Source organism: Penicillium crustosum, assembly GCF_028827405.1.
Source record: "Penicillium crustosum strain IBT 35664 chromosome Unknown utg000002l_segment0_segment0, whole genome shotgun sequence".
Lineage (NCBI taxonomy): Eukaryota > Fungi > Ascomycota > Eurotiomycetes > Eurotiales > Aspergillaceae > Penicillium > Penicillium crustosum.
The window spans coordinates 448,982-472,155 of NW_026623123.1; the positions used below are offsets into that span (position 1 = coordinate 448,982).

The window sequence follows — 23,174 nt, forward strand, 5'->3', positions numbered from 1 at the left end:
CGATATTTCAAACGCTTCCTTTCATCCGAGCACTTACCCCGGACGTTGTTGCCCCGAGCTATTGCAGCTCAGTCGTCTGGTATGAAGCAAGGTAATGATAAAAACACTAAGTTGTAGGAAAGTCTGTATACATCTTGCAAAATTGGCCAATGAATAGCCCATTTTACCCCGGAACTTACATCTTAGCCAACCCCACTAAGCACGCGGCGAAGAACCAATCAGTAGCCGAGAACACCGCTCTTACCAGAGTGTTCGGGATTATGGGTTGGACACATCGATAGCTAACAATTGGGGGTTGATGGACTTCAACCCCGCAGTGTCGCCCACCGTCAAGGGCCGAGCGCATAGTACAAGAGAACTTTGTTTGTGTCTGTTCATTGTGCATGTGTATCTTTCGACAGAAACTCTTCTAGGTGATACAGCTTAGTTCACAATCTCTTTACTATTCTCGCCGCATTGATCATCACAAACAGATGGATCCGGAACTTGAGGAAGTAAGTGCATTTATTCCCGTTTTCCATATGTTGTGCCCCATCTAACCTTACCGGGCAGTTATTAAGACTCCAGAAGCAAGGGGAGGACGATGATGAATCCATTGTTGATGTTGTCAAATTCCGAACTAAAGCTGAGCAGGGTATGCGCAAATCTAAGCTCTCCTGCAATATGTTCAGCGGTAGTGTTGAAGATATACAAATACCTGTACGAGACAGCCACATGAACACTGGACGGATATATCGTCCCCCCGGTTCAACACGGGACGAGCCCGTAATTGTCTGGTATCATGGTGGTGGCTTTTGTCTTGGGGATGTTTGTTATGATGACGACCATTGCTATAGACTTTGTGTGGAATTGCATGCAGTTATTGTCAGCCTGAACTATCGATTGGCACCAGAGCATCCATTTCCTATCCCGATTCATGATTGTTGGGACGGTTTGCAATGGGTACGTGCCGCCATCTCCTTCATATCTCTTAGCATATACTAAACTCCAAAGGTTGCATCCAATCGCGACCGTCTTCAATTGAACATAGGGGCCGGCTTCATCTTGAGCGGGAGCAGTGCAGGAGGAAACATTGCCGCTGTCCTGAGTCTGCTAGCTCGGGAGTCTAAGGATATCCCGCTAACAGGTGTCTACCTTGGCCTTCCGATTGTTGTGCATCCAGATGCTGTCCCCGAACGATTTGTCAAAGGCTACCTTAGCTACGAAGAGAACAAAAATGCGCCTATCCTATGCCAAAAAGAAATCGCAGCTCTTGTGTCGGCCTATATGCCCGACCCTTTGAGCCCGCTTTATTCCCCTCTCCTTTGGCCAAGCGGCCACGCTGGCCTCCCACCAACCTACTTTCAAGTCTGCGGGCTAGATCCACTACGTGACGATGGACTCATTTACGAACGAATGTTGAGGGAAGAGTATAATATCAGGACCAAACTAGACATTTACCCAGGGGTGCCTCATGCGTTTCAATCATTCACCGACTTAAAAGTAACGAAGGAATTCAATCGGGACATGGTCTCTGGTTTCAAATGGTTGTTAGGTATTGAATAGTACAATATATGTTACTCTATTGCTTTTATCTTGCTTATGACCCTATAAAAAGTGATCAATTAGCTCTGAAGACATCGTGTACATTCTTTAACAACGATTCAAAAGCCCAACGTAAGATATTAAATATAGACTAAAGGCTCCATTTGCCCTCTCCCAAGTATACCTTTTCTTCCCGATGATAGTCGACCAAACATTTCATCTGCCGAAGTCCATCAAAGACCTCTACTAATGCATCGAGTGCCACCATCGTCCACCCAGAATAAATCCCACGATCTTCTCCAACAGAATCAGATACACATTCCGTATCGGGGTTCGCAAGCGGGTGATCACCAATCCTTGAATCCGGGAAATTCTCCTCAATAACCTTCACCCAGCATCCACCCACATCTGCATCGGTCTCAGCCATCGAAGAAGAATCTAAAACATATTTCAAGTGCGATAATGCTTCGTCATCTAGCATCAGACATATGCGCAGTCTACTCGGGAGCTCTATTTCAGGTATCCCAAGCGACACCTTGAAATCATGAAAGACTTGTCGGACCCTTTCCTCGTCCATATTGGCGTACATGTCAAGTGAGTTGAAAACCTTGCAATAATATGTGTTTGTGAGAATTTGAATTTCATCATCGGAGCCTGGTAACGTCCGGCGCAACGACTGTTGCACGGAATTGTTGAGGCAGCGCAGGAATACGGGGAGGAGACGTTTGGTTTCGGGGGCGTACGAGGTGCGGTAGACGATGGGTCCCCATGACAGGGTGAGGAAGTCGCGCTCTGGGCCTGGAGGTAGGGATCTCAGCCCTGGAACTGCGCCGAGTCGGTATACTTCGTCTTTGAGGAATACACTGGCCGGGGATGTGTAGTGCTTTGGTACTGGCATTGGGTTGTCGCCTCCCAATATGGGTGCGATTTGGGTATTATATTGCCTTGAGCTTATCATATCAGTTGGTAGGCATGTTAAGAATAGTCTCAATTCGATTGAAAATAAATCGAGCAGACTAAGAAGCAGATTTCAGAAGAGGCCAATCATGGCGTCATTCCCATACTTTGCAGGGGATGAGGCAAAATGTTCTAGGGTGGCTCAACTTGTACCTATTTAACATGATTGGCTTGAATCTATGTTATTGAATGGGAAATTGAGGGTCTAGAATGGTTCCTTATTACTGTTGCAATTAGGGCTGGATGCGTGGGATATAGCCCGTTGACGTCAATGACCACGAGCACCACAATATACTCCACCTTCGCCATTGATCTATCTTATGAGAGTAGCTTTACCTTATTTGTATTCAATCTAAGTAGCACCATTTGAGAAATAGAGTCTGAAAATATAGGTAGCACATGTAAACATATGGTGTATTGATGGATATTCTGGTAAGCTGACCACTGAAAACGTGAGAAAAGCTTGAGATCAAGTCACCATACCATGTAAGAAGAGAAAATAAGATAACCAGGAACCAATTAAACTGATTCAATTTCAATATCGAAATGTAGATATTAATAAATCAACAAAAAAGCGAATGTGAAAGTATAGAAAAAGGCCGTGCCTGAAAGCCAAGGAAGGACCTCGGCCCATTTGATCCCCGCAATCCCGAGATCATACGCCGAAGAACTTAACATCTTCATGACCGTTGACGTTTATCATTTTGATACCCTAGTTCGCGTGAAGATCACATTCCCCTTTCTCTTTCCCTTTCCTACCTCATCCCTCGAGCGACCGAGGCCGATCAGTTGCCCATCATGCTCCATTACCGCACACAAGGATATAACGGTTGCGCGGTCAAATACTCTCCATTCTTTGACAATCGGCTAGCTGTTGCAAGCTCGTCAAATTTTGGCCTAGTCGGCAATGGTCGCCTGCATATCTTGGAGTTGACTGCGAATGGAATCCAACCGCTAAAGTGGTAAGTGGGATATTCGCAAACCCCGCGACGGAGTGCGCAACAGAGTTGGAAATTAAGAACAGAGCTCTAACCAGTTGGCGCCATCACACCCTTCAGGTTCACAACACAAGACTCATTATATGACCTCGCATGGTCCGAAATCCACGAGAACCAGGTCCTCGCCGCATCAGGCGACGGCAGCATCAAGCTATTCGACTGCACAGCGAACGACTTCCCAATCTCAAACTGGAAAGAACACGCGCGGGAAGTATTCAGCGTAAGCTGGAACCCAGTTGCAAAAGACCGTTTCTGCTCAAGTAGCTGGGACGGTACAGTCCGCATCTGGTCGCCACATCGCCCGCAGTCCCTCCTCACCCTCCCAACCCATAGTTGCACCTACTCCGCATCCTTCTGTCCACACAGCCCAGACATCATCTCGTGTGTGACATCAGACTCATACGTGCGCGTTTTCGATCTCCGCACTCCGGCCTCCGCTTCCAACCACCTCGTCACCCAGATCCCCATCCACGCCGGCCCCCCCGCGCCTGCAATCCCCGGCCAGCCCGGCGGCCCTGCCCCGCCTGCCGAGGCCCTCACCCACGACTGGAACAAGTACCGACCCACTGTTCTAGCTACGGCGGGTGTTGATCGTGCTATTCGGACGTTTGACATCCGGGCCCCGCAACAAGGGCCGCTGGCAACTATGCTCGGACATGAATATGCTGTGCGAAAAGTGGCTTGGTCGCCGCATCTTTCTAATGTTCTTTTGAGTGCAAGCTACGATATGACTTGTCGGGTGTGGAGTGACCGGTCTGACGCAGGCCCGGGTGGGGATATGGATATGATGCGCGCTGGTCCAGTGGTTGGCGCAGAACTAGGGCGCATGAATAACCACACTGAGTTTGTGACGGGTGTGGACTGGTGTCTATTTGGAAGTGAGGGCTGGTGTGCTAGTGTTGGCTGGGATGAAAATCTATATGTGTGGGATGTGCGAGCTACGATGTCATAGGATATGTGAATATCAACCAATTATATATGGCTCTGGCAGGGCCCAGAGACTTATCGATTTTTCCGGACGCAACAGAGCTATGACGATATGTAGGTAGGAGCTTGTTAGAGGTGTTTGTTTAGGATTCCGGGTTGCTAGATAGCCTGCTGTCAGAGCAGACTACATAACTTGAAAGGGATATTGATCATTTTATTTCGTAAGTTTATATGCCGGAAAACACAATGCATGGTGCGATGTAAGAACAAATGCGTCACGGTTGTGTATTCTCCGGGCTTGATGCTCGAGCCTTTTGTTTGACTGTAGCGACTCGATGACTTGGAAACGGCTGGTATACCCGAACCGTGCAAAAATGACTCCGAATCAATATAAGACGCTCACAATCTTGAGAACACCATCCGTGTTGGGTATTTGAGAGCATGAAGACTTAGGGCACTTGGTCAGTGCGACAATATCAAGATATTGTTCACGACTTCCCAATAACCCATGCGTCTAAATGCTTGTGATCCAGCGGCAGGCCAATCTATTTGCCGCCAAGTCTGCCTTCGAGCTTCTTGCGCTCGCTTTCCCGAAGCGCGGCAACCTCTTCCTTGGTAGCATTGACAGCCGCGTGCACCTGGTTGAATGGGTTCTCTTCGCTCTTCTCGAATTCCTTCCGGCAGAGATCCATACGCTGGTTCCGGCGCAGACCAGGGTTTTCCTGCTCAATCTCTGGCAAGCGTCTCTCCTCAAATGCGGCATATGCGGCCTTGAATCGGCGCTCGGGGTGTCGGTCGATCTTGGATGTGTCCTTCGAAGCCAGAGACAGGGCATCTAGGGCGTTGTCGATACCAGTAGCGCTGAGAGCAGATTCCTTCTTCCTGCCTGCAGGAGTATCGTCCAACTGTGAAAGATCGAGGCCGCGAGTCTTCTTTTGTGCGGTCTTGGCGTTTGCGCCTTTGGCTTTGGCTGGTTGAGAAGCTTCTTCCTCGGCGAGTAGGGCATCGCGCTCGGCCTTCTTGCGGGCAGCCTCGGCTTTCTTGGCTTCGGAGTCTTCCCTGTAGATTGAAGGTGATTAGCTTAATACTCGGGGATATGCTTCCTTTGGGAGCTTGATTTACTTCTTAGCATTGCTCTTGGATCCCTTAGACCATTGCTTTTCTTCCTCCGCAGCCTTCTTCTGGTCCTCAGCTGCCTTCTTCGATGCCGCGGCGTCCGCTTTCTATACAGCGCTGTCAGTTTTTATTCAAATGATCTTATGCTTGAGGGATGTGGCAATAATAGCGGGGGCGGGGTTTTTAAAAAAAAAACATACACGAGCGTTTCCGGCGGCCTTCTTGCTGTTCTCGCCTGCTCCTTTCTTGCCTGCCATGATGGAATATGATGTCCAAACTAACCACTGGACAGAATGTGAGGAATGGATGTGAAAAGAAAAAGGTGGAATCGAGTTTCTACTACATGATCTGATCTGCGGGACCAATATGCCGACTCCGACAAAGGCGGTGACGCTATCCACAGCCCATGCGTCAGTATTCGTGCCTTAGAAAAGTGGCATTAAATGCTCCCCGACATTTGTAATCTCCTATCTGACCTGGGTAGCTTCTTGAAGCTGTCTGTCTTCTTCCGGCCATTTGTGCTATGGCTTTCATATGGCAATTGTGATTGATATATGTGGCCTTTGATTTGATTTATGCTTTGTCGTCAATTTCACATTTACCGGCTAGTGATACAAGCTGTGTTCCTCCTCCCTAGTATGACCTGATCGTCCATCACAATGGCTTTGCTATTCCGCTTTCTCCAGGCGTTCGCCTTGCTGTTCCTTGCCAGCGCAGTTGCCGCTGAACATACTTCTAACTGGGCGGTGCTTGTATCTACCTCTCGCTTCTGGTTCAACTACCGCCACCTCGCCAATGTCCTCTCCTTATACCGAACCGTCAAGAGGCTCGGCATTCCCGATTCACAAATTATACTCATGCTCCCCGATGACATGGCTTGCAACCCCCGAAACGCTTTCCCTGGCACAGTTTACAGTAACGCAGACCGTGCCGTCGATCTATACGGCGACAACATCGAAGTGGACTATAGGGGGTACGAAGTGACTGTAGAGAACTTCATCCGACTCTTGACCGACCGCCTCGACGAAGACGTACCGCGCAGTAAGCGCTTGGGATCCGATGCTGGCAGCAATGTACTAGTGTACATGACCGGACATGGAGGCGACCAATTCCTAAAGTTCCAGGATGCCGAAGAGATCGGCGCGTGGGATCTTGCGGACGCGTTTGGACAGATGTGGGAGAAGAAGCGCTACCATGAGCTACTGTTCATGATCGATACTTGCCAGGCCAATACGATGTATACCCATTTCTACTCGCCTAACATCGTGGCGACAGGCTCCAGCGAGATCGACCAGTCTTCCTATTCCCACCACGCAGACAACGATGTCGGCGTCGCTGTCATTGATCGCTGGACATACTATGTTCTTGAATTCCTCGAGACACAAGTCACAAGTGTCACTTCCAAACTCAACCTAGGAGACCTGTTCGATTCCTATGACGAGTCGAAGATTCACTCTCAGCCGGGTGTCCGGTGGGATTTGTTCCCTGGAGGCGAGCAAGAAGGTCGCCTGCGGACTGTGGTTGACTTCTTTGGCAATGTCCAGAACGTGGAAGTTGAAAATGCCAACGCCACTGAGCCTGGCTCTCTCAAGGAAGATTTGGCCGAGATTGCGCGACTTGTTGAGAAGTGGCAAAAGCGTGACGAAGAATACTCAGCCATATTAGGTGATTCCGCTGGAAATGTTACCGAAGACCTGCATTCATCTTCTTTACATCTGAAGCTGAAGAATACCGTTGGGCCGACCAAAATGGCGGAAGACGGCAGCTGGGGCAAGCGACTAGTTGGCATCTCTGTCGTTGGTGCATGCACCGCTATCTGGGTGGCTGGATCAATTTTGGGCCGCTCGTCTGTTTAATATTATGCAGGAAAACATCAGATCTCTTTTGGCTGCGATCTTGAGTTCTTTCCTGGACTCATAAATGAATCGCCATAATGTCTCCACTGGGATAGTTTTGGAGAATATAGCATGTTCATGGCGAAAGGCGTTACCTCTGTGATTATTGAATTTGAAAGATATCCTCTGGCCCAATACTTCAAGGGAAACAACTATGCTTTTGGTATATGTAACCAAAGTAATCAATCAACTTGCTAAAGATGCAATCAAAGTATGGCAATTCCTTCTATATATGACCACTCAGGTAGGAGTGTTTTAATACGACTGTAGCGTTGCATATCAGCATAATTACTTTCAGATGTTGAATTCAAAGGTTGTTGAACACTATACCAATGCAGAAACACATGGAAGGTTTGACTTGATAGACACTGCACAGCTTCATTCCTTGTTACCTACTACTCATACACGAAGTCGTCTCTGACTTATACATAGCCAGGCACCTTCTCATGTTGTTGACCTAGCTTTCTCTCTTAGTATCATCCATCTTCTCTTCATTTTGATCCTACTTGAACTCTCTGGGAACTTTGAACGTATCTCAGCCCTAGCCATCATGTCTTTACCAGAAATAATATTCAGTGGTTATTCGATTGGCACCCCTTTGACCACCGCTGGCGAAGTCCAGAAAGTCCTAGATCAACTCAAGGAAATGCGGATCCACCGCATTGATACTGCAGCCTTGTGGCCAAGAGCTAGCCCGGGCTGCTCCGAGATGTTGTTGGGAGAAGTGAAAACGCCAGAGCAGGGCTTCAAGGTCGATACCAGGATAAGCCCAGTCACCGTGAGTTCCTCTGCTCCCAGAGGAGACCGAAACCTCACAGGCCCGGCAATAAAAAAGTCACTCCAAGAGAGCCTGGGCCGTCTTCATACGAACCAAATCCATGTGCTTTATTTCCACCATCAAGATCGAAGTACTCCAATCGGGGAACAGGCTGCTGCAATGCAGGAGCAATATACAGAGGGCCGATTCGACAAGGTAACCCAAGCAACCACTTTACAAGGAATAAATGATACTGATCATCCCATAGTTCGGCCTATGTAATTTCAATGAGAGCGCCCTCAAAGCATTTATGCTCGTCTGCAAGAATAAGGGCTATGTCAAACCAACTGTATACCAGAGTTGGTATAATTTGGCCAGTCGAGAGAACGAAAAGCTTTTTCCGCTCCTTCGCCGGCATGGAATCGCATTCCATGCTTGCAGGTTTGTATATAGTTTCGCCACCATTTGAGGCCATGGCCGAACTGGCTAACAGCATGTAGCACTTTCTCACGTTTCATGACTGGCCGAAGGACGAGCAGCGAGGGCATTTGGCATACCAGCACGTACGACAACCCAAATAAGCAGGCCGGTATTATGGACTTCAGGGAAACCATTAAAAAATTCCAGCTTTCAGAACCCGAAGCCTGCCTGCGGTGGATCTATTACCATTCGAAGATGCAGAAAGGAGATGGTGTGATTCTGGAAGCCAGCTCAGCGCCTGAGCTCGCCCAGCATATTAAGAATATCGCCAAAGGGCCTTTGCCAGCCGAGAACGTGAAAGAACTTGATTTGCTTTACAAGAGACTGCGTGGTTGGTAGAAAATATGATTCGAACAAAGGATTTGCGCGTGGAAACACTCAATTTAGAGTATAGGAGGGATTTCGCGTAAAGCACCCAATTTGCGTTAGGCAATAAGATGAACCAACCCATATTTTGGGAAGATCTATATCCAGATTTAATTCAAGGAGTTAAAGAGTAAGACATGCAATTAGTGAAATATTCCAGTAAATTAAAAGAAGGGGAGCAATTATCGTCAAGGTGATGAAGAGGTATGGAATCCCGGCACGTGCCCGACGCGTCGCGCTTGTCCACTTCCCCGGCGCTATGGGAGACTCTTTGCTGCAAGGGCTTCACACCAAATAACCACCTCATATTCCTAGGTTTATTCTTACGAGTTCCCTTTCTTCATGAGCTGTCGCATGAGCATATGACAATCCCAAGCTGGCCATGTATCTCCCTCGGCAGCTCATCTCACATCTTTACCTACAACTCCTCCGATCTCACCACCCACTTTCTCCGCCCGTCTTGATTCTCGTGGCATTAGAACCAGACGCGCTATGTGCCTGTCGAATTCTAACAGCTCTGTTAAAACGCGACTATATCCCTCATAAAATCCAACCAGTTGCAGGGTATGGCGACCTGTCGCGCGCGGGGGAGGAGCTGGTCCGCCCAATGCAGACCACCAATGGCGGCAGCGGAGGAGTTGTCATCTGTCTCGGTGTAGGTGGTTTGGTCGATCTCGGCGAGATACTTGCATTGAGCAATCCCGAGGACGAGGTAGAAGATATGGGAGGCGTGGAGATCTGGGTATTTGACGCGCGACGGCCGTGGAACCTGGGGAACGTCTTTGGTGGACTAGCAGGGATGGGCCAGCCCATGGCTGAAATTGACGTCAATGCGCGACAGCGAGGACGCGGGGTTGACAAAGGGTGCATCACTTCCGCTTACACGTCGAAGAATGGCGGAATCATCGTGTATGACGACGGAGACATTGAGGAAGACCTTCGCAACGAACGAGAGGCATACTACGCGTTACTGGAAATGCCAGAGGTAGACGATGACGACGATGACGCGAGTGACGACGGATCTGAAGACGAAATGCAAACAGGGTCGAAAAAGCGCAAATCCTGGTCAGGTCGCGAAGACGATGAGGATTCAGAAGGCGATGAGCCACCCCACCAACGGAGGAGAAGCAATTCAGTGGGTTTTGGTATTTCTCTGACCAGACAATCGACTAACGCGTGATACAGGGCTCCTCTATCGCCTCAACTCCGACTCGCCGCAAAAAGACTGGAATCAATTCTTCGAACTCGTCGCGATCCGCAACACCGACAACTGACTCGCCCTCCCCTGCTGAAGCAAAGCAACCGTCAGCCCGGTCATTAAAGAAACGATTAATTAATCTCAAGCGAAGACACGACTCTGTTCTACAATCGTACTATTCGTCTGGAACCTCATACTCCGAACCTATTTCGTCACTGATCTACTCCCTGGCATCTGAGCTTGGACGAGATGACAATGACCTGCTGTGGCTTGCTATTGTCGGTGTCTCCAGTCTGGAACTCAGTGGTCGAACAATGACCGGAGTGGGTATTTCAAATACATCAGAATCTGGGGGCTCAGCAGGCTGGGGTGGCCAACGTGGCGAACACATTCGCCAAATACTTCGCGATGAGGTCCATCGTTTGAACCCGCCCGATCCTCTAGAATCAAATCGTGACATCCGAGGAGAAATCAACGGTGTCATTCCAACGACCGCTAGATCGCCCACCGATACATCGATTCGTCTTTCTCCCGAGCCGCGATTCCTTCTTGTCCGGCACTGGTCATTATACGAGAGTATGCTCCACAGTCCTTACCTTGCACCGCGGCTGCATGTCTGGACTGAGAATGGCCGCAAACGACTGCACAAACTTTTGGCCAAGATGGGAATTAGTCTGACACAGTGTCACCAGTACTACACCCACATGGATATGGAATTGAAGCGTGTACTACGATCACGGCTGCTCAAGTACGCCCCTATGTATGGCCTAGATGGACTTGTGCCATCAGAGGGATCTTCGAGCGCGAGTGCCCGTGAGGGCTGGGGATTTGTGCGTTGCTGGGGTTGGAAGGCGTGCCTCTCTGCCACAGACGTAGGTGTTATCGTTGGTGCAATGCTGGAAGTTGGGCCACACGAGACTTTAGCTTCTTGGGACTCCAAACGTCTGCCACGAGCCCACGATGATACAGAGAACAGTGGAATCACAGGCGAATCTGACTTGGCTAGTCTGCTACCTCGGTTCTGGAGTGCGTACGACGCCCTTTCATTAACTTCCGAATCGCCCACGATTCTGCTAGAGGCTCTGCCCCTAGCCCAGCATCTACACCGTGCTATCCTTCGCACCGGTACCTCTTTGCTCTCTAAGCATCAGATCCGTCACCTTCGAGCATTCCGTATTGCTGTGGTCAAGGATGGGCCTGACGTCAAACTCTTCACAAACCCTGGGGCCTTGACGAAATTAGCCCTGTGGATCGCCGAGGCTATTCGAGTTCAAGAGAAAGAGCGGGGTGATTCAGTCAAGATCGGTCGCAAGAGAGCAGCAGGAACTCCTCTCGTACTTGCTGGCCTCGATGAAGACCGCGATCTCTATGTTGTCGTCGGCACTGGTGGCGGTGGCGGTGTTGTTGACTTCGCCGCTATGTCCAAACGCCAGGAGGAACGCAAGAAGAAGAAAGAACTTAAGGAGAAGAAACAGAAAGAGCGATCAGAGCGCCGGTCCAAGCGAGCAGCAGAGCGTGCCGAACGAGAAGAGGAGACTGGCGCCGAAGACGAAGAGTCGGAAGAGTCAGAGTCCTCATCGGAATCGGAGTCCGAGGACGAGGAAGATCCGCGTGGAAAGAAGCACCTTCTCCGCAACCGATTTGGTATTGCCTTCCAAGAGGTAGTCCAGGAGACGAATGCCCGTGTGCGCATCGACAGCTTCGAACATTGTGTTGTCGAGGTCCAAAAGGATGACCTTGGCGGCTTCCTCGAAGCATTGAGTTTCCGCAGTGTGGTGGGCTAAATACCCAATACAATCAATCACGCAGTCTACGACCTGTCATATTTGTTTACTTTCTTTGATGCATGGGATGGGAAGGAATATGGGAGGGGATACTGGACTCTGAAATCGGCTACATGCATAATGACCGTTGCATGGCTTTCTACGCTTGCAAGCATTCAAACGCCCTTCATTCTTGCATCTCTCCAATGGCGTTTATGGTGTTTCTTGTTCCTGTGAGGAAAACATGTCTGATTCTATCTAGTCCATAGTTGCATCGAATCTACGCATTTTCGGCCTTGTCTCCGAGAGCTCCCCACATCTCCCCCGCTTGTTGATCTTTAGCACTTCGCCTACTTTAAATACAACCTTCGGAACCCAGACTCAATTAACAAATCAATTAACAAATAGCATAAGAATAGGGAAAACAATTCGATTCCTCACCATGTCGCAGACCGAGTACCCCGTCCTCTCCCGCGAGAAAACCCTCGCCAACCTCCCCGCAGAGTATCCCACCGACGCGCAAGAGCAAATCACCCAAATCCTCACCACAGCCCCAATCAACCGGCTAGTGGTGCTAGATGACGACCCAACCGGGACACAAACCTGCCACGACATCTCTGTGCTAACAGTCTGGGACATCCCAACGCTAACAGCCGAATTCCAATCCACAAAGCCAGGCTTCTTCATCCTCACAAACTCCCGTGCCCTCCCACCAAAAGAAGCAGAAACACTCATCCACGAGATCTGCACAAACATCGCCCAAGTTGCCAAAACAACAAACCAAAAGGTTGACATCGTCCTCCGCGGGGATAGCACCTTACGCGGCCACTTCCCCCTCGAAACAGACGTCGCGCAGTCAGTCTTTGGACCTGCAGATGCAACTGTTCTCGCCCCGTTCTTCTTCCAGGGTGGGAGACTTACCATCAACGATGTGCACTATGTCACCGAGGGCGATAGCCTCGTCCCGGCGGGTGCGACACAGTTCGCCAAGGACGCAACGTTCGGATACAGAAGTTCCAATCTGCGGGATTACGCCCTCGAAAAGGCGCCCGGTCGGTTCAACGCAGATCAATTATGTTCTGTTACAATCGAAGAGATCCGCACCGGCGGGCCGCAGGCTGTGTGCAAGAAACTACTCGCTGCACCAGCTGGTGGAGTGGTGATCGTCAATGCAGCCGCGGAGTCTGACATGCATGTCTTCGTGGCGGGATTGCTACTTGGTATGCCAGAGTTTTGCGCTACTCCTTTGACTATGTAAACTGGATGGCTAACACACACCCAGCGGAATCTAATGGCAAACACTTCCTATACCGCACTGGCGCGGCCTTCGTCTCAACTAGACTTGGTATCCGTTCTAAAGCACCTATCTCCGCTGCCGAGCTTCACCTTCCCTCGCTGCGCCAGACAGGTGGGCTTATCATTGCCGGGTCGTACGTTCCTAAAACCACAGCGCAGCTGAAAGTGTTGACAGATCGGCGCGGCGCATCGGGTCAGTTGGCGATCATTGAAATGAAGGTCGAGGAACTTATTGCGTCACCGGAGACAGCGACGCGGGCTGTGCTGCGTGTTGTACAGGAGACGGAATCGCATCTACGGGCTGGGATGGATACGCTAGTTATGACGAGTCGAGCGCTTGTGACTGGTGACGATGAGTTGTCGTCGCTGAAGATTGGGTCTGTGGTTGCTGAGGCTTTGGTTGGTGTTTTGCAGCGGATTGAGGTGCAGCCACGGTTTATTATTGCTAAGGTATGTTATACTGTTACCCGGTTTCTAACGGGTTTATTGGTGCTAACCTTCTTCTTAGGGGGTATCACATCTTCGGATGCTGCGACTAAGGGCTTGAATATAAAGCGTGCTACTATCGTTGGTCAGGCGGCACCTGGTGTGCCTCTTTGGCGGTGTGATGAGGAAACTAGTCGCCATCGCAGTGTGCCTTTTGTTATCTTCCCAGGAAATGTGGGTGGGGAGGAGACACTTTGTGAGTTGGTGGAAGGGTGGAGTTAGATATTTATATCTCTGGTGTATAATAACCAAGGTATTGCAAGTATGTAGAATAACTCTAGTTTGATTTTGTCGGGTTCATAACGGCATATCATCCGACATCATTTGCAAAGTAGCAATGCATTTATCTCTTTCCGAGACATCATATCATCATGAATCTTTCACAGAACTATTCTCTCACCACCAAAAGTTCACGCTGACACCAGCCCTCAACCCACGCACATAGTGCCACCACCCAACAGGAATGTAGAGACACTCGCCTTCCTTGAGAATAGTCTCCACATAATCGGCGTCCATGAACCCCGGCCACATCTCTTCCCATTGCTCATACTCAGCAGGGGAAGTCTCGATAGCAGCCAGGTCCACCTTAGAGGTGTTGGACATGTCAATCTGTCTGCGAGTCGTTGGCAGAGCCCCGGATACAGGATCTGGTTCTGCTGTCTCGTCAATCGACGTGACCCATTCCTGACCCCGTGGATGGATCTGAGAGTCAGGCGTATGTGGTGAGTACAGCCGGACGTACTTGGTGCCCACGACCTGCGCGAGGATATTGTGGTGGGGGTCATGGTGGAGAGGGGAGATCGTCCACACGGGTCCGATCCAGGTGTTGATAATGGGATCGTTGGGGACGCCCATAAGCGAGCCTGCATCTGAATTTTGTTCGGCTATGTCATGCTCAACTGGTGCTGTTTCCGACTGGGGGCCATGCGGTGTTTCAGAGACCTGTGCTTGAAGCTTCGCCTCGCGCTCTCGCTTTTTCTTCTCATACACTGGTGTTCCAGGGTCTGGGCCCGGTGGGGTGATATAGCAGTAGTCTGGTACACTGACATCGTTGCGCAAGGCAGGTATTTGGGTGAGTAGATCGTGTTGCGCCATGTATGCTGTCTCTCCATCGAGGTTGGTGACCTGGGGCTGGTTCTCTGTCGCCCCAGTCGGGGCTAGTTTCCCTTGCCATATGTACTTGTCCACAAACTCTTTGAACGGCATAATCTTCTGTCCCCAGTTCTCATCGGTATACGACCTTCCCACCTCAACGGGGACCAATCTACGACCCCCAAATGTGCGATCCCACCAGTAGTTCCGCGAAGACCATGGACGCGTTGAAATGGCTGGCCAGTGTTCCATTGCATCTGTTATCACTAGCGGAGTGCGGATGTTTTGAATGTGGTTTTCGATGGAATCGAATGACGGTGCTGATAAACGCGGGATCGGATGTTCTAGATGGGGGTTACGGATCGCATTTGGAGGGAAGAGAGGAGGGGAGAATTTCCTGCGCTTCGCAGTAGGATATTCTGGGCCACTGGTATCATCGTATTCAAATTTTGAGGATTCTGTAGCTGCCTGTAGCGTGGACAACAAGGATTGGACCAGCTTCTCGCGGAGGGGGGCTCCAGACATGATCAAGACGTTATCAAGGATCGCCACGACGTCTGATAGCCATGGCGCGTCGGGAGAGAGCCTCGGCTCAGCTGCATTCTTTGTGTCATGAATGAGTTGTGAGACATCTAAATGCTGGTTTTCAAATCTGGCTTTGGAGATCAGACCGCATTTCGTGATGATGATGACGCAGGCCTTGACGATAGACGCGTCTGTGTAGAGTCGATGCCAGCAGATGTGCACATCCTTAAATGGGAAGGTGTGTAGTTTTGAGTTTGCAAGCTCAATCGCTTTCTCGGTGTCGTTGAAGAGAAGATCTTGGAGGTGAGGGGTGTCGCATTGGAGAATGGGGTCATCAAAGCTCGGCTCTGCGATAACGGACAACGCGTCACTCAGGACCGATGAAAGAGCCATGGCTGAGGGGAAAGGTGAAATCGAAGGTAAGAAAGAAATGAAAGAAAGAGACGCTATAAATTATTCACAAAGTAATCCCAACATATCCCCAAGGTATGGTGTTTGGGTGAATTCCTCCAACCGCGTTGGGGGAAAAAAAACATCCCACATCATAAACCTTCATTTTGGCAATTAAAAAAAGAAAAAAAAAAAAAAAAAAAAAAGAATACGCCAGCTTTCTATCTCCCATAGCATCTAATATGTCAGGACTAGGTTACTTAGAGTAAAACCAATGCCAAACATATATGAGAGTTATATAAATTGCAGGGGAATATTGAAAGTATATTGATGTTTATTATATAGTACACTTTGTTCATGATGAAGGGAGTTTTCTAATATACATGCTTCATTCAAGAAGGTCCATTACCAATTTGGGAATTCGAGACACACCTTCGCCTCTTTTGGCACTGACCGGAACAACACACACTTTGTCCTTCCAAGCCCTTTCATGACCCGATGGGTGTTCAATCGAGCCATCCTGAACACCAGACAGGTACTCCTGCAGAGCTCGGAATTGGTCTTGTGTATTTTCCAGGTCTGCCTTGGTTGCTACAACAAACCAAGGCTTCAAATGTAGAGGTGTCATCGCCAGGGGAGGCAGGGAGCCGTCGGGGTTGGTATTCAATACCGGGGCAGGCTCTCGGTCCAGTGCCTGTCTCCGATGACCACTATCCGAATTTTCAGTGAATGGGTTCCATTCAATGATGTCGTCTTCCTCGGTAGAGTCAGGATCCGCATCGCGCATTCGCTCGTATTCTCCAAGTTCGTGCCACAGTTTCTGGAGTTCCTGTACAGGATCGGCGAGACTGAGATCAACCACAAAGGCCAGAATTCCGGCTCGGTCAATGTGTCGAAGGAACCCAAGACCCAGTCCTCGGTCGAGATGCGCGCCTTCAACCAGACCCGGAATGTCCGCAATAGTAAAGTGTGTGCGACGGGCCTTCGACTCAACAAGAGGGCGACCCTTCATGTCGTCAGTGATGACAGTGCCGATACTGGGAGAAAGTGTAGTGAACTCCCAGTTTCCAATGCGGGTCCGACTGTTGGTCAAAGAGCGCAGAAGCGTACTCTTGCCGGCGTTCGGTTTCCCAACCAATCCGACATCTGCAAGAAGCTTAAGCTCGAAGTCGAGCTCTAGCATCATTCCGCCTTCACCGCGGCTTGCGAATTTTGGCCGTCCCATTACACGCGTAGAGAAGTGCGGATTCCCCAACCCGCCAATACCACCAGCAGCCAGAAGCATGGGTTTATCCATGGGTTTTGAAAGGTCTAGCCAGATCGGTGACTTGGGCTCCATGGCTGCTATATTCTGTCGTCGCGGGTATGATTTCGGGAACTGCACCATAAGGAAATCAGATGGCTTTGCGGCGGGGTGTAGCACCCAGCGATCGTGCCGGATGGGATTGAACTCCGCCTCTTCCGTTTCTTCAAATCCTTCTTCGCCTTCAACTTCGGGATCATCTGGATCCCTCCAAACCTCTTTTTCCTCTTTAGCAAGATATGACGCTTCTTCCGCCGCCTTGATGCGGTCCCACTCCACCTCGACCGGATCATAACGGCTCACCTCTCGCACCACGGTGCCGACAGGTACCTGAAGGAGGACGTCCTCGCCTCGTTTTCCACCCTTGCTTTTACCCTGTCCATTTCGGCCCCTGCTAGCTCTGATAATGCCTCTACGGGCTAGCTTGTGCAGACTGGTCAAGCCCTCGACGGTCTGAATGTAGATACCACCTCCACTGCCACCATCGCCGCCGTTCGGGGGTCCTTCTTCAACGTATTTCTCGCGCAGGTAGGCGACACAGCCATGCCCACCAGATCCAGCATGTATTTTGACCCGGCATTTATCTTGAAAAATGAACCTTGAATAATCCTCCGGAGAAGGGTCCAAATGCGACAGATCTGGTGTTGCTTCGTCAGGTACGGCATTTTTGCTGGGCTGAGGCGGTGTTTCAGGGCCAGTACTGGTGCTCTGGAATCGGCTCCGCGCGATACATGGTTTTTGGAGGTTTTGTAGGAATAATCGGTTGCAACGGGCTCGTCTTGGGAGGAATGGTCGTACAGGAAGGGAAAAATAGACTCGTGGATGCGCCATGATGTGTGATTGGTGGCTATATCTCGCTCATTCTGCAAATGCAGCTGATTCAACTTTTGAAATAGTTCGGTTAGGATTGAATCTCCATAGGACGCAGTTATACCAGTCTTCAGTGAATTGTCGACAGACTGAGTTATGACTTCAGCGGATTTCTCAAGGTCCTGATAAGATCACATGGAGATAAGCCATTTATAGTATCCCCACTGAGTGCAAGATATTTGCCTATAGTATATCTCTCTCAAACGTCTCCATTTTTGCCTCTCGTCTTTCCTAATCCAACCTGTGTCCCGTTTTTACATTAAAGCTCATATACAGAAAATTCTCTTGCACAAAGTATGCTTCTTACCGCGCTCGCACACATATACAAAGACGGTTAAAAGGCATCTAAAAGGAATATCAAAAAAAGAACAACCAAAAAGACATGACAAGGCTGCATAACTGGCCCGGCCGAACATTCTTGTATCCATAAATGAGATATATAAGTGTCATGCAGCACAAACCTGACTTGATATTCCGGAGGATTCACCGAGGACAAACAAGCCGATCAAGGCAATGCACAACCCTGCATCTTACCGTTTGCTCATTCACCGGATCCCTACATTCCAATATTAAAATACATGAGCCATTGGTTTTCCACATCTGATCTATAGGGTCATAACAGTTACCCGTGTTGCATCTGTGTGTGGCCGCTGTGACTCCCCGATCCCGTGACGAAGTGCCCAATGAACAGACCCGGACTCTACTTGAGTGGACTAGCTCATTTCAGTCTGGTCTGATTGCGACTTGACTCTTTGTCTAGCTTTCACCAATTTGTTGTCGAGTTGCTGACATGCAGTAAGGAGAGAGAAAAACGGTGTGGCGCCTTTGTTTGGTTTAATACGGTATTGCTGTTTGCTTTTTTGACCTGCCGAATCCTGAACGCCCTTTTCTTGAACTTTGATGTTACATGTATGTACATATAGTACTAGGCCGTAAAGGGCAATATCAAAACGGGCAGCATAAGTCGGTGAAGAATCGCGGGAGTCATCTATATGCATGCGTGGATCACTAGCATCACTATTACTCTGGGACTGGTCGCAGCATCTAGGTCAACAGCAATGTGCGAAGTTTCTCCAATAGCACCAATACAGTCATCAAGATCGACGTCCTCGGCGGTCAGCACATTCGTCTACCGGCCTCGTGTTCATCTCGCCTATATTAAAATCGATCACGAGACTTTCAAGATCACCACCAAAACCTGCTTCGGCAAGACAGATACTGAGCGATTCACGTTCAACATGACCTACACTGCTGTACAGGCAGACTTAATTACGTCATGATGCAGCAGAACCAAGAGAAACTAGACACGATATTCAATGCCCTCACCCAAGACAATCTCGACAAGCCTCAACAGAGCTTGGAGGAATTCTTGAAGGAGCCTGGTATTTCTCAGAAAACTGTAAGCGAGCACTTCTAAGCCACAAATTACTATCATCTTTGAATGCATCTCAGGTTTTTGTGTCTCTTTTATTGCCGAAAGTTGCCGGTGATCAGTTGATCGATGAATCCAGCCTTTACCGAAACACAAATGAAAGCAAGTAATGCACTAGTCTGAAGGAACTATTGTTTACCGGTTGTGGTTACATGGAGTTTAGAGCTACCAAAGAGGAAATGTCTTATCAATGGGATTCGTATTAGGCAACCGACAAACAAACAACTATCGTCATGATAACTTAGGCTTTGCCATCACTAGCCTCCTTCAGAACAGTCTTCCATTCAAGCTCATCGGGGTCATCTGCATGAATCGATGCTTTGGTATCGAGGAATTTCCGCAGTTGTTCTTTCGTACTAGCATAAATCATTCGAACCTAGAATCATAAGATTGGCAAGAGTCCTAAAGAAAGGGATCGTCAAATGGTGGCATACCTTGGTTGATGTTTCTCTGGGAACCCAAGTGATGAAGACGATTTTGCTTCTATAGCATGTTAGATATTAACCCAAAGCCGAGATCCAATGACGATAATCTTACCTTTTCCCCTCCAATCCAAGGTCATATTCAACATCATAAACCGCATAACGAGGGGCAGGGTTCCCTTCAGTGTCAACTGCGGAGACCAGCTTTTCGCGAAAGACCTCGTAGTCTTGCTCAGGCGAACTCTCCTCTACAACAACGGTGTTGTAGTCATCCGTAATTTTGTAAATGATGAACCTGGGCTTTTTTGAGCTCTTTTGGGACCTGAGTGCCCTAAAGGCAGTGATGCAGTCATCTGCAATGGAGACTCTATATCATGTTGTGTTTTAGAAATTGTATCTTTTCAAACGTTGATGGATTTGAAGTCATATTCATACCCCGACGGAAGCTAGATAAATATCTATCAGTTAGAAAATCAGAGGTTGATTGCTTGGACAGGACCACTAACCGACATGCTTCAAGCTGAGGCGGAATTGATAGATAAATTGAGGACGGTCATCAAGTTGACTTGGTGGGTATGATTGCGCTCAATTTAAAGCACTGTATTAAGTTGCTGCCTCTAAGGCATAAGTATACAAGGATAAGGCCGCGTGTCCGAGACTCATTTTCCCACCAGTCTTCATATTTCAAGGTAAAATATAGACGGCTGGCCTTTGATATAGGCTACAGAGAAACTTGTATAACTCTGGTCATCAAAGCAATAGAGTGGTGTGCTCGGGTAGTCGGCCCTCAAAGAAAGGTGCCTGCCTAATATTGTAGCTAGCTATGCGAAGTAGATGGCGCAAAATAATTTGTAACTTGCTCTCAGCATTTTCTTTTTCTCTCAACCTTGTCTTTTAATTAGGCCGAGCATCCACACAATGGTCAATTTTTCAAACGTTGAGCAGATAATACCGCTAGATCTACTTATGCCAAAGGTCTCCGTCTCGGCGCCTTCGACATTTTCAACTTCCTGCAAAATTGAAGACGTTGTTTTATGGCATTAATATGGGCAATCGGGATGGAAAACAACTTGGGGAGAGCTTTGGCAGGCATATATCCAGCGGCAAGCTCTGTATATGCCTGAATCATCATCCTTCTTGACCTACAACCCCCAAGAAATGATTACAGGGACATCATCTTTTGTTAGCTTTTTTCGTGATTTAAGGCAGTTGTCACATTTGTAAGTATTCGTTTTCGCCGCAGAAGTCATGTTTGAATTTGTCTGCCTGTCAGAATCTGCTACGATCACGATTACATTTATCTATTTGGATTTAATTTCGTCATAAGAACGCGAGATACATGGACTTGCATATCCTTATGCGCAATCCCAGTAAACAACAGTAATACTCGAAAGTAGGAAGTAAATACGACACAGTTTGAGACCACGGCAGTGAGAGGTATCCGAGCTTACCTGGCGGATGATTTGGAATTTGAGATTTGGAATTGAAGCCAGTCCAGCGCAACTGGATAAGATTACATCTTCGCGGTATTAACTAATGGCATATACGGAGCAAGGCGTGTAGTGGATGTATCATCCAGGATGGTATTATGGGGGTTGATTGGTCCGTTGGCCCTAGCTCTCATGTCCAATCCATCACAGGCAGGAATCTGTGATCCGCTGTCACATCTAGGATGTACATGCTAGGAAGGCGATCACATCTTGGCTTCGGGCGGCAAGCAAAAGTACTAGACAGGTGAAGTGTGTTGTACTTTTGCTGGGAGGTTTAGTACTCGAAAGTTATGCAGGTTTTATATGGAGTACTTCGTACCTGGACTCTATCTGGAGATGACGATCAGTGGCGAAACTTTAGAGTTCGTCCGCAGTTCAGTAAACTTTCCGGATGTAGGTGTTCATGCATAGGGTCTGGTTGTTGGGACTAAGGCTTGATATCGTATTGGATGATCTATGGAATTGACTTTTAGTAGGCACTTTACATATTAATTAATAATATGTACGGGTCAAATATCAAGGGTTATATACTACGTATGGAGAAATTGCTTTACAGGCTCAACGCTCTCTGGATATCATTCTGCGGTTTGTGTGGGGCGATTATTTGTATAATATCTGTCCGGAGTACGAGTAGTATCGTCTTATTGAAGCAACTGAACATTCAAAGCATCAAAGTTTCAGCTTGTCGTCAACAACGAGGGCCGTACAAAGCAGCCGACTAATTTTTTTTTTTTTGGCTACTTGCGAAATAATGGTATGGAGTCTATCAAACAGGAGTTGTCGCTTAAAATCGAGGTGCAACAAACACTTTTGACACTTAGTTTTATTTGAATAGAAGTATTGATTCAAGTAAAGTGCAGTTAAAGACGAGAAGATACTGTTTAGTTATTGGTTGGCTTCGAGGGTTATCAATGTGCTGAAGGTGCGAGGTTCATCTGGGTGCAATTTCCAAATACAAGATATGTTGCAGGACATAACAAGTGTTGGATAATCGACGAATCATCAGGCAAACAACCTTGACATTTCCGAATGATATCACTGAGCTTCAGCTTTTAATTAGGTTCATACCACCGCAGAATCCACCGTCTACAAGAGGTAATACTACACGTGACTACTATGAAACCAGCATTCTTCGGCGTCTAGACCGCTGCAGGGGAATCAATCTGGATCACATCAGAGAGTTCAGAGTAACTAACTAGGTACGTAGTACATGAAGTAAGGTGACAAAGTACGTAGCAATTGTACGTATCCATCTGAGAGACCAAAAGTCCGCGGAACTCGGCTGCCCGGTACCTTGCGGGGGGCAAAATAAATTAATTAAAAAGAAAACTAAAAAAAGCCCCATTTGAAACAAAGAAAAACGGAATAAAGGATTCAAAGGAACAAGAATGTTCACATGATCACAAGTAGAATCGATAGTGTAAAAATCCTTGCGAAAGACGAGATGTGATTCGTGTCCACTCGCGGAACTTTTGTATTGTACCCGTCACCGCGGCACCGGATCCCTACCTTCCGCTTGCCACAGGTGGGGATAAGGGCGATCGTTCCTGTTGGTCACAGAAATAGAAAAGATAAAAGAGATCAAACTGTAAAATGGGTATTCCGTATAATACCACACATTCTTTACCTTAGCCCCTCTTGGGAGAAATCTCGGGAGACACTAATGTACTCCATATATCCTTAACTTAGTACCGTGGAACTGGACTTGTAATTCCATGGTTTGTCCAGCGGGGACCCCGAGAAAAAGGGCAACTTAGAGACTTTATTGGTCCGCGGACTTCCCGTTCAGCTGCCGGACCAGCGCCAGATTTCAGCTTTTCTCGGGACACACAACTATGGAGTAAAAGAGACACGCAAGGCGGCTAGCCTCTAGAGCCAGCTGGGTCC

The 23,174-nt window shown here is 48.4% G+C and overlaps 12 protein-coding genes across 12 annotated transcripts; 7 read left to right on the top strand and 5 right to left on the bottom strand.

The window, feature by feature from the left end:
- Positions 1–473: 473 nt before the first annotated feature.
- On the top strand, positions 474–1,545 carry N7487_003669 (putative lipase/esterase; the record flags this gene model as incomplete). Its single annotated transcript, XM_056871416.1, has 3 exons — positions 474–494; positions 553–942; positions 994–1,545. 3 exons carry the CDS (start codon positions 474–476, stop codon positions 1,543–1,545), a joined length of 963 nt encoding a protein of 320 aa, XP_056729136.1.
- A 130-nt stretch (positions 1,546–1,675) lies between these two features.
- On the bottom strand, positions 1,676–2,422 carry N7487_003670 (uncharacterized protein; the record flags this gene model as incomplete). The annotated part of the gene is made up of 1 exon (XM_056871417.1): positions 1,676–2,422. One exon carries the CDS (start codon positions 2,420–2,422, stop codon positions 1,676–1,678), a length of 747 nt encoding a protein of 248 aa, XP_056729137.1.
- An 857-nt stretch (positions 2,423–3,279) lies between these two features.
- Positions 3,280–4,431, top strand: pex7 (putative peroxisome biosynthesis protein (Peroxine-7); the record flags this gene model as incomplete). The annotated part of the gene is made up of 2 exons (XM_056871418.1): positions 3,280–3,443; positions 3,540–4,431. The coding sequence occupies 2 exons, from the start codon at positions 3,280–3,282 to the stop codon at positions 4,429–4,431; spliced, it is 1,056 nt and encodes a 351-aa protein (XP_056729138.1).
- Positions 4,432–4,951: 520 nt separating this feature from the next.
- On the bottom strand, positions 4,952–5,779 carry N7487_003672 (DUF1014 domain protein; the record flags this gene model as incomplete). The annotated part of the gene is made up of 3 exons (XM_056871419.1): positions 4,952–5,465; positions 5,529–5,629; positions 5,723–5,779. 3 exons carry the CDS (start codon positions 5,777–5,779, stop codon positions 4,952–4,954), a joined length of 672 nt encoding a protein of 223 aa, XP_056729139.1.
- Positions 5,780–6,181: 402 nt separating this feature from the next.
- On the top strand, positions 6,182–7,378 carry N7487_003673 (GPI-anchored transamidase; the record flags this gene model as incomplete). Its single annotated transcript, XM_056871420.1, has 1 exon — positions 6,182–7,378. One exon carries the CDS (start codon positions 6,182–6,184, stop codon positions 7,376–7,378), a length of 1,197 nt encoding a protein of 398 aa, XP_056729140.1.
- Positions 7,379–7,967: 589 nt separating this feature from the next.
- On the top strand, positions 7,968–8,993 carry N7487_003674 (uncharacterized protein; the record flags this gene model as incomplete). The annotated part of the gene is made up of 3 exons (XM_056871421.1): positions 7,968–8,390; positions 8,443–8,615; positions 8,675–8,993. 3 exons carry the CDS (start codon positions 7,968–7,970, stop codon positions 8,991–8,993), a joined length of 915 nt encoding a protein of 304 aa, XP_056729141.1.
- A 409-nt stretch (positions 8,994–9,402) lies between these two features.
- Positions 9,403–12,002, top strand: N7487_003675 (cell division control 45 family protein; the record flags this gene model as incomplete). Its single annotated transcript, XM_056871422.1, has 2 exons — positions 9,403–10,155; positions 10,206–12,002. The coding sequence occupies 2 exons, from the start codon at positions 9,403–9,405 to the stop codon at positions 12,000–12,002; spliced, it is 2,550 nt and encodes an 849-aa protein (XP_056729142.1).
- Positions 12,003–12,423: 421 nt separating this feature from the next.
- N7487_003676 (uncharacterized protein) lies at positions 12,424–13,985 on the top strand (the record flags this gene model as incomplete). Its single annotated transcript, XM_056871423.1, has 2 exons — positions 12,424–13,201; positions 13,264–13,985. 2 exons carry the CDS (start codon positions 12,424–12,426, stop codon positions 13,983–13,985), a joined length of 1,500 nt encoding a protein of 499 aa, XP_056729143.1.
- A 174-nt stretch (positions 13,986–14,159) lies between these two features.
- Positions 14,160–15,773, bottom strand: N7487_003677 (putative JmjC domain protein; the record flags this gene model as incomplete). Its single annotated transcript, XM_056871424.1, has 1 exon — positions 14,160–15,773. One exon carries the CDS (start codon positions 15,771–15,773, stop codon positions 14,160–14,162), a length of 1,614 nt encoding a protein of 537 aa, XP_056729144.1.
- Positions 15,774–16,158: 385 nt separating this feature from the next.
- On the bottom strand, positions 16,159–17,904 carry N7487_003678 (GTP-binding protein Obg; the record flags this gene model as incomplete). The annotated part of the gene is made up of 1 exon (XM_056871425.1): positions 16,159–17,904. One exon carries the CDS (start codon positions 17,902–17,904, stop codon positions 16,159–16,161), a length of 1,746 nt encoding a protein of 581 aa, XP_056729145.1.
- A 1,318-nt stretch (positions 17,905–19,222) lies between these two features.
- Positions 19,223–19,485, top strand: N7487_003679 (uncharacterized protein; the record flags this gene model as incomplete). Its single annotated transcript, XM_056871426.1, has 2 exons — positions 19,223–19,342; positions 19,396–19,485. The coding sequence occupies 2 exons, from the start codon at positions 19,223–19,225 to the stop codon at positions 19,483–19,485; spliced, it is 210 nt and encodes a 69-aa protein (XP_056729146.1).
- A 131-nt stretch (positions 19,486–19,616) lies between these two features.
- On the bottom strand, positions 19,617–20,309 carry N7487_003680 (actin-binding ADF family protein; the record flags this gene model as incomplete). The annotated part of the gene is made up of 5 exons (XM_056871427.1): positions 19,617–19,751; positions 19,810–19,858; positions 19,913–20,164; positions 20,233–20,243; positions 20,304–20,309. 5 exons carry the CDS (start codon positions 20,307–20,309, stop codon positions 19,617–19,619), a joined length of 453 nt encoding a protein of 150 aa, XP_056729147.1.
- Positions 20,310–23,174: the final 2,865 nt, after the last annotated feature.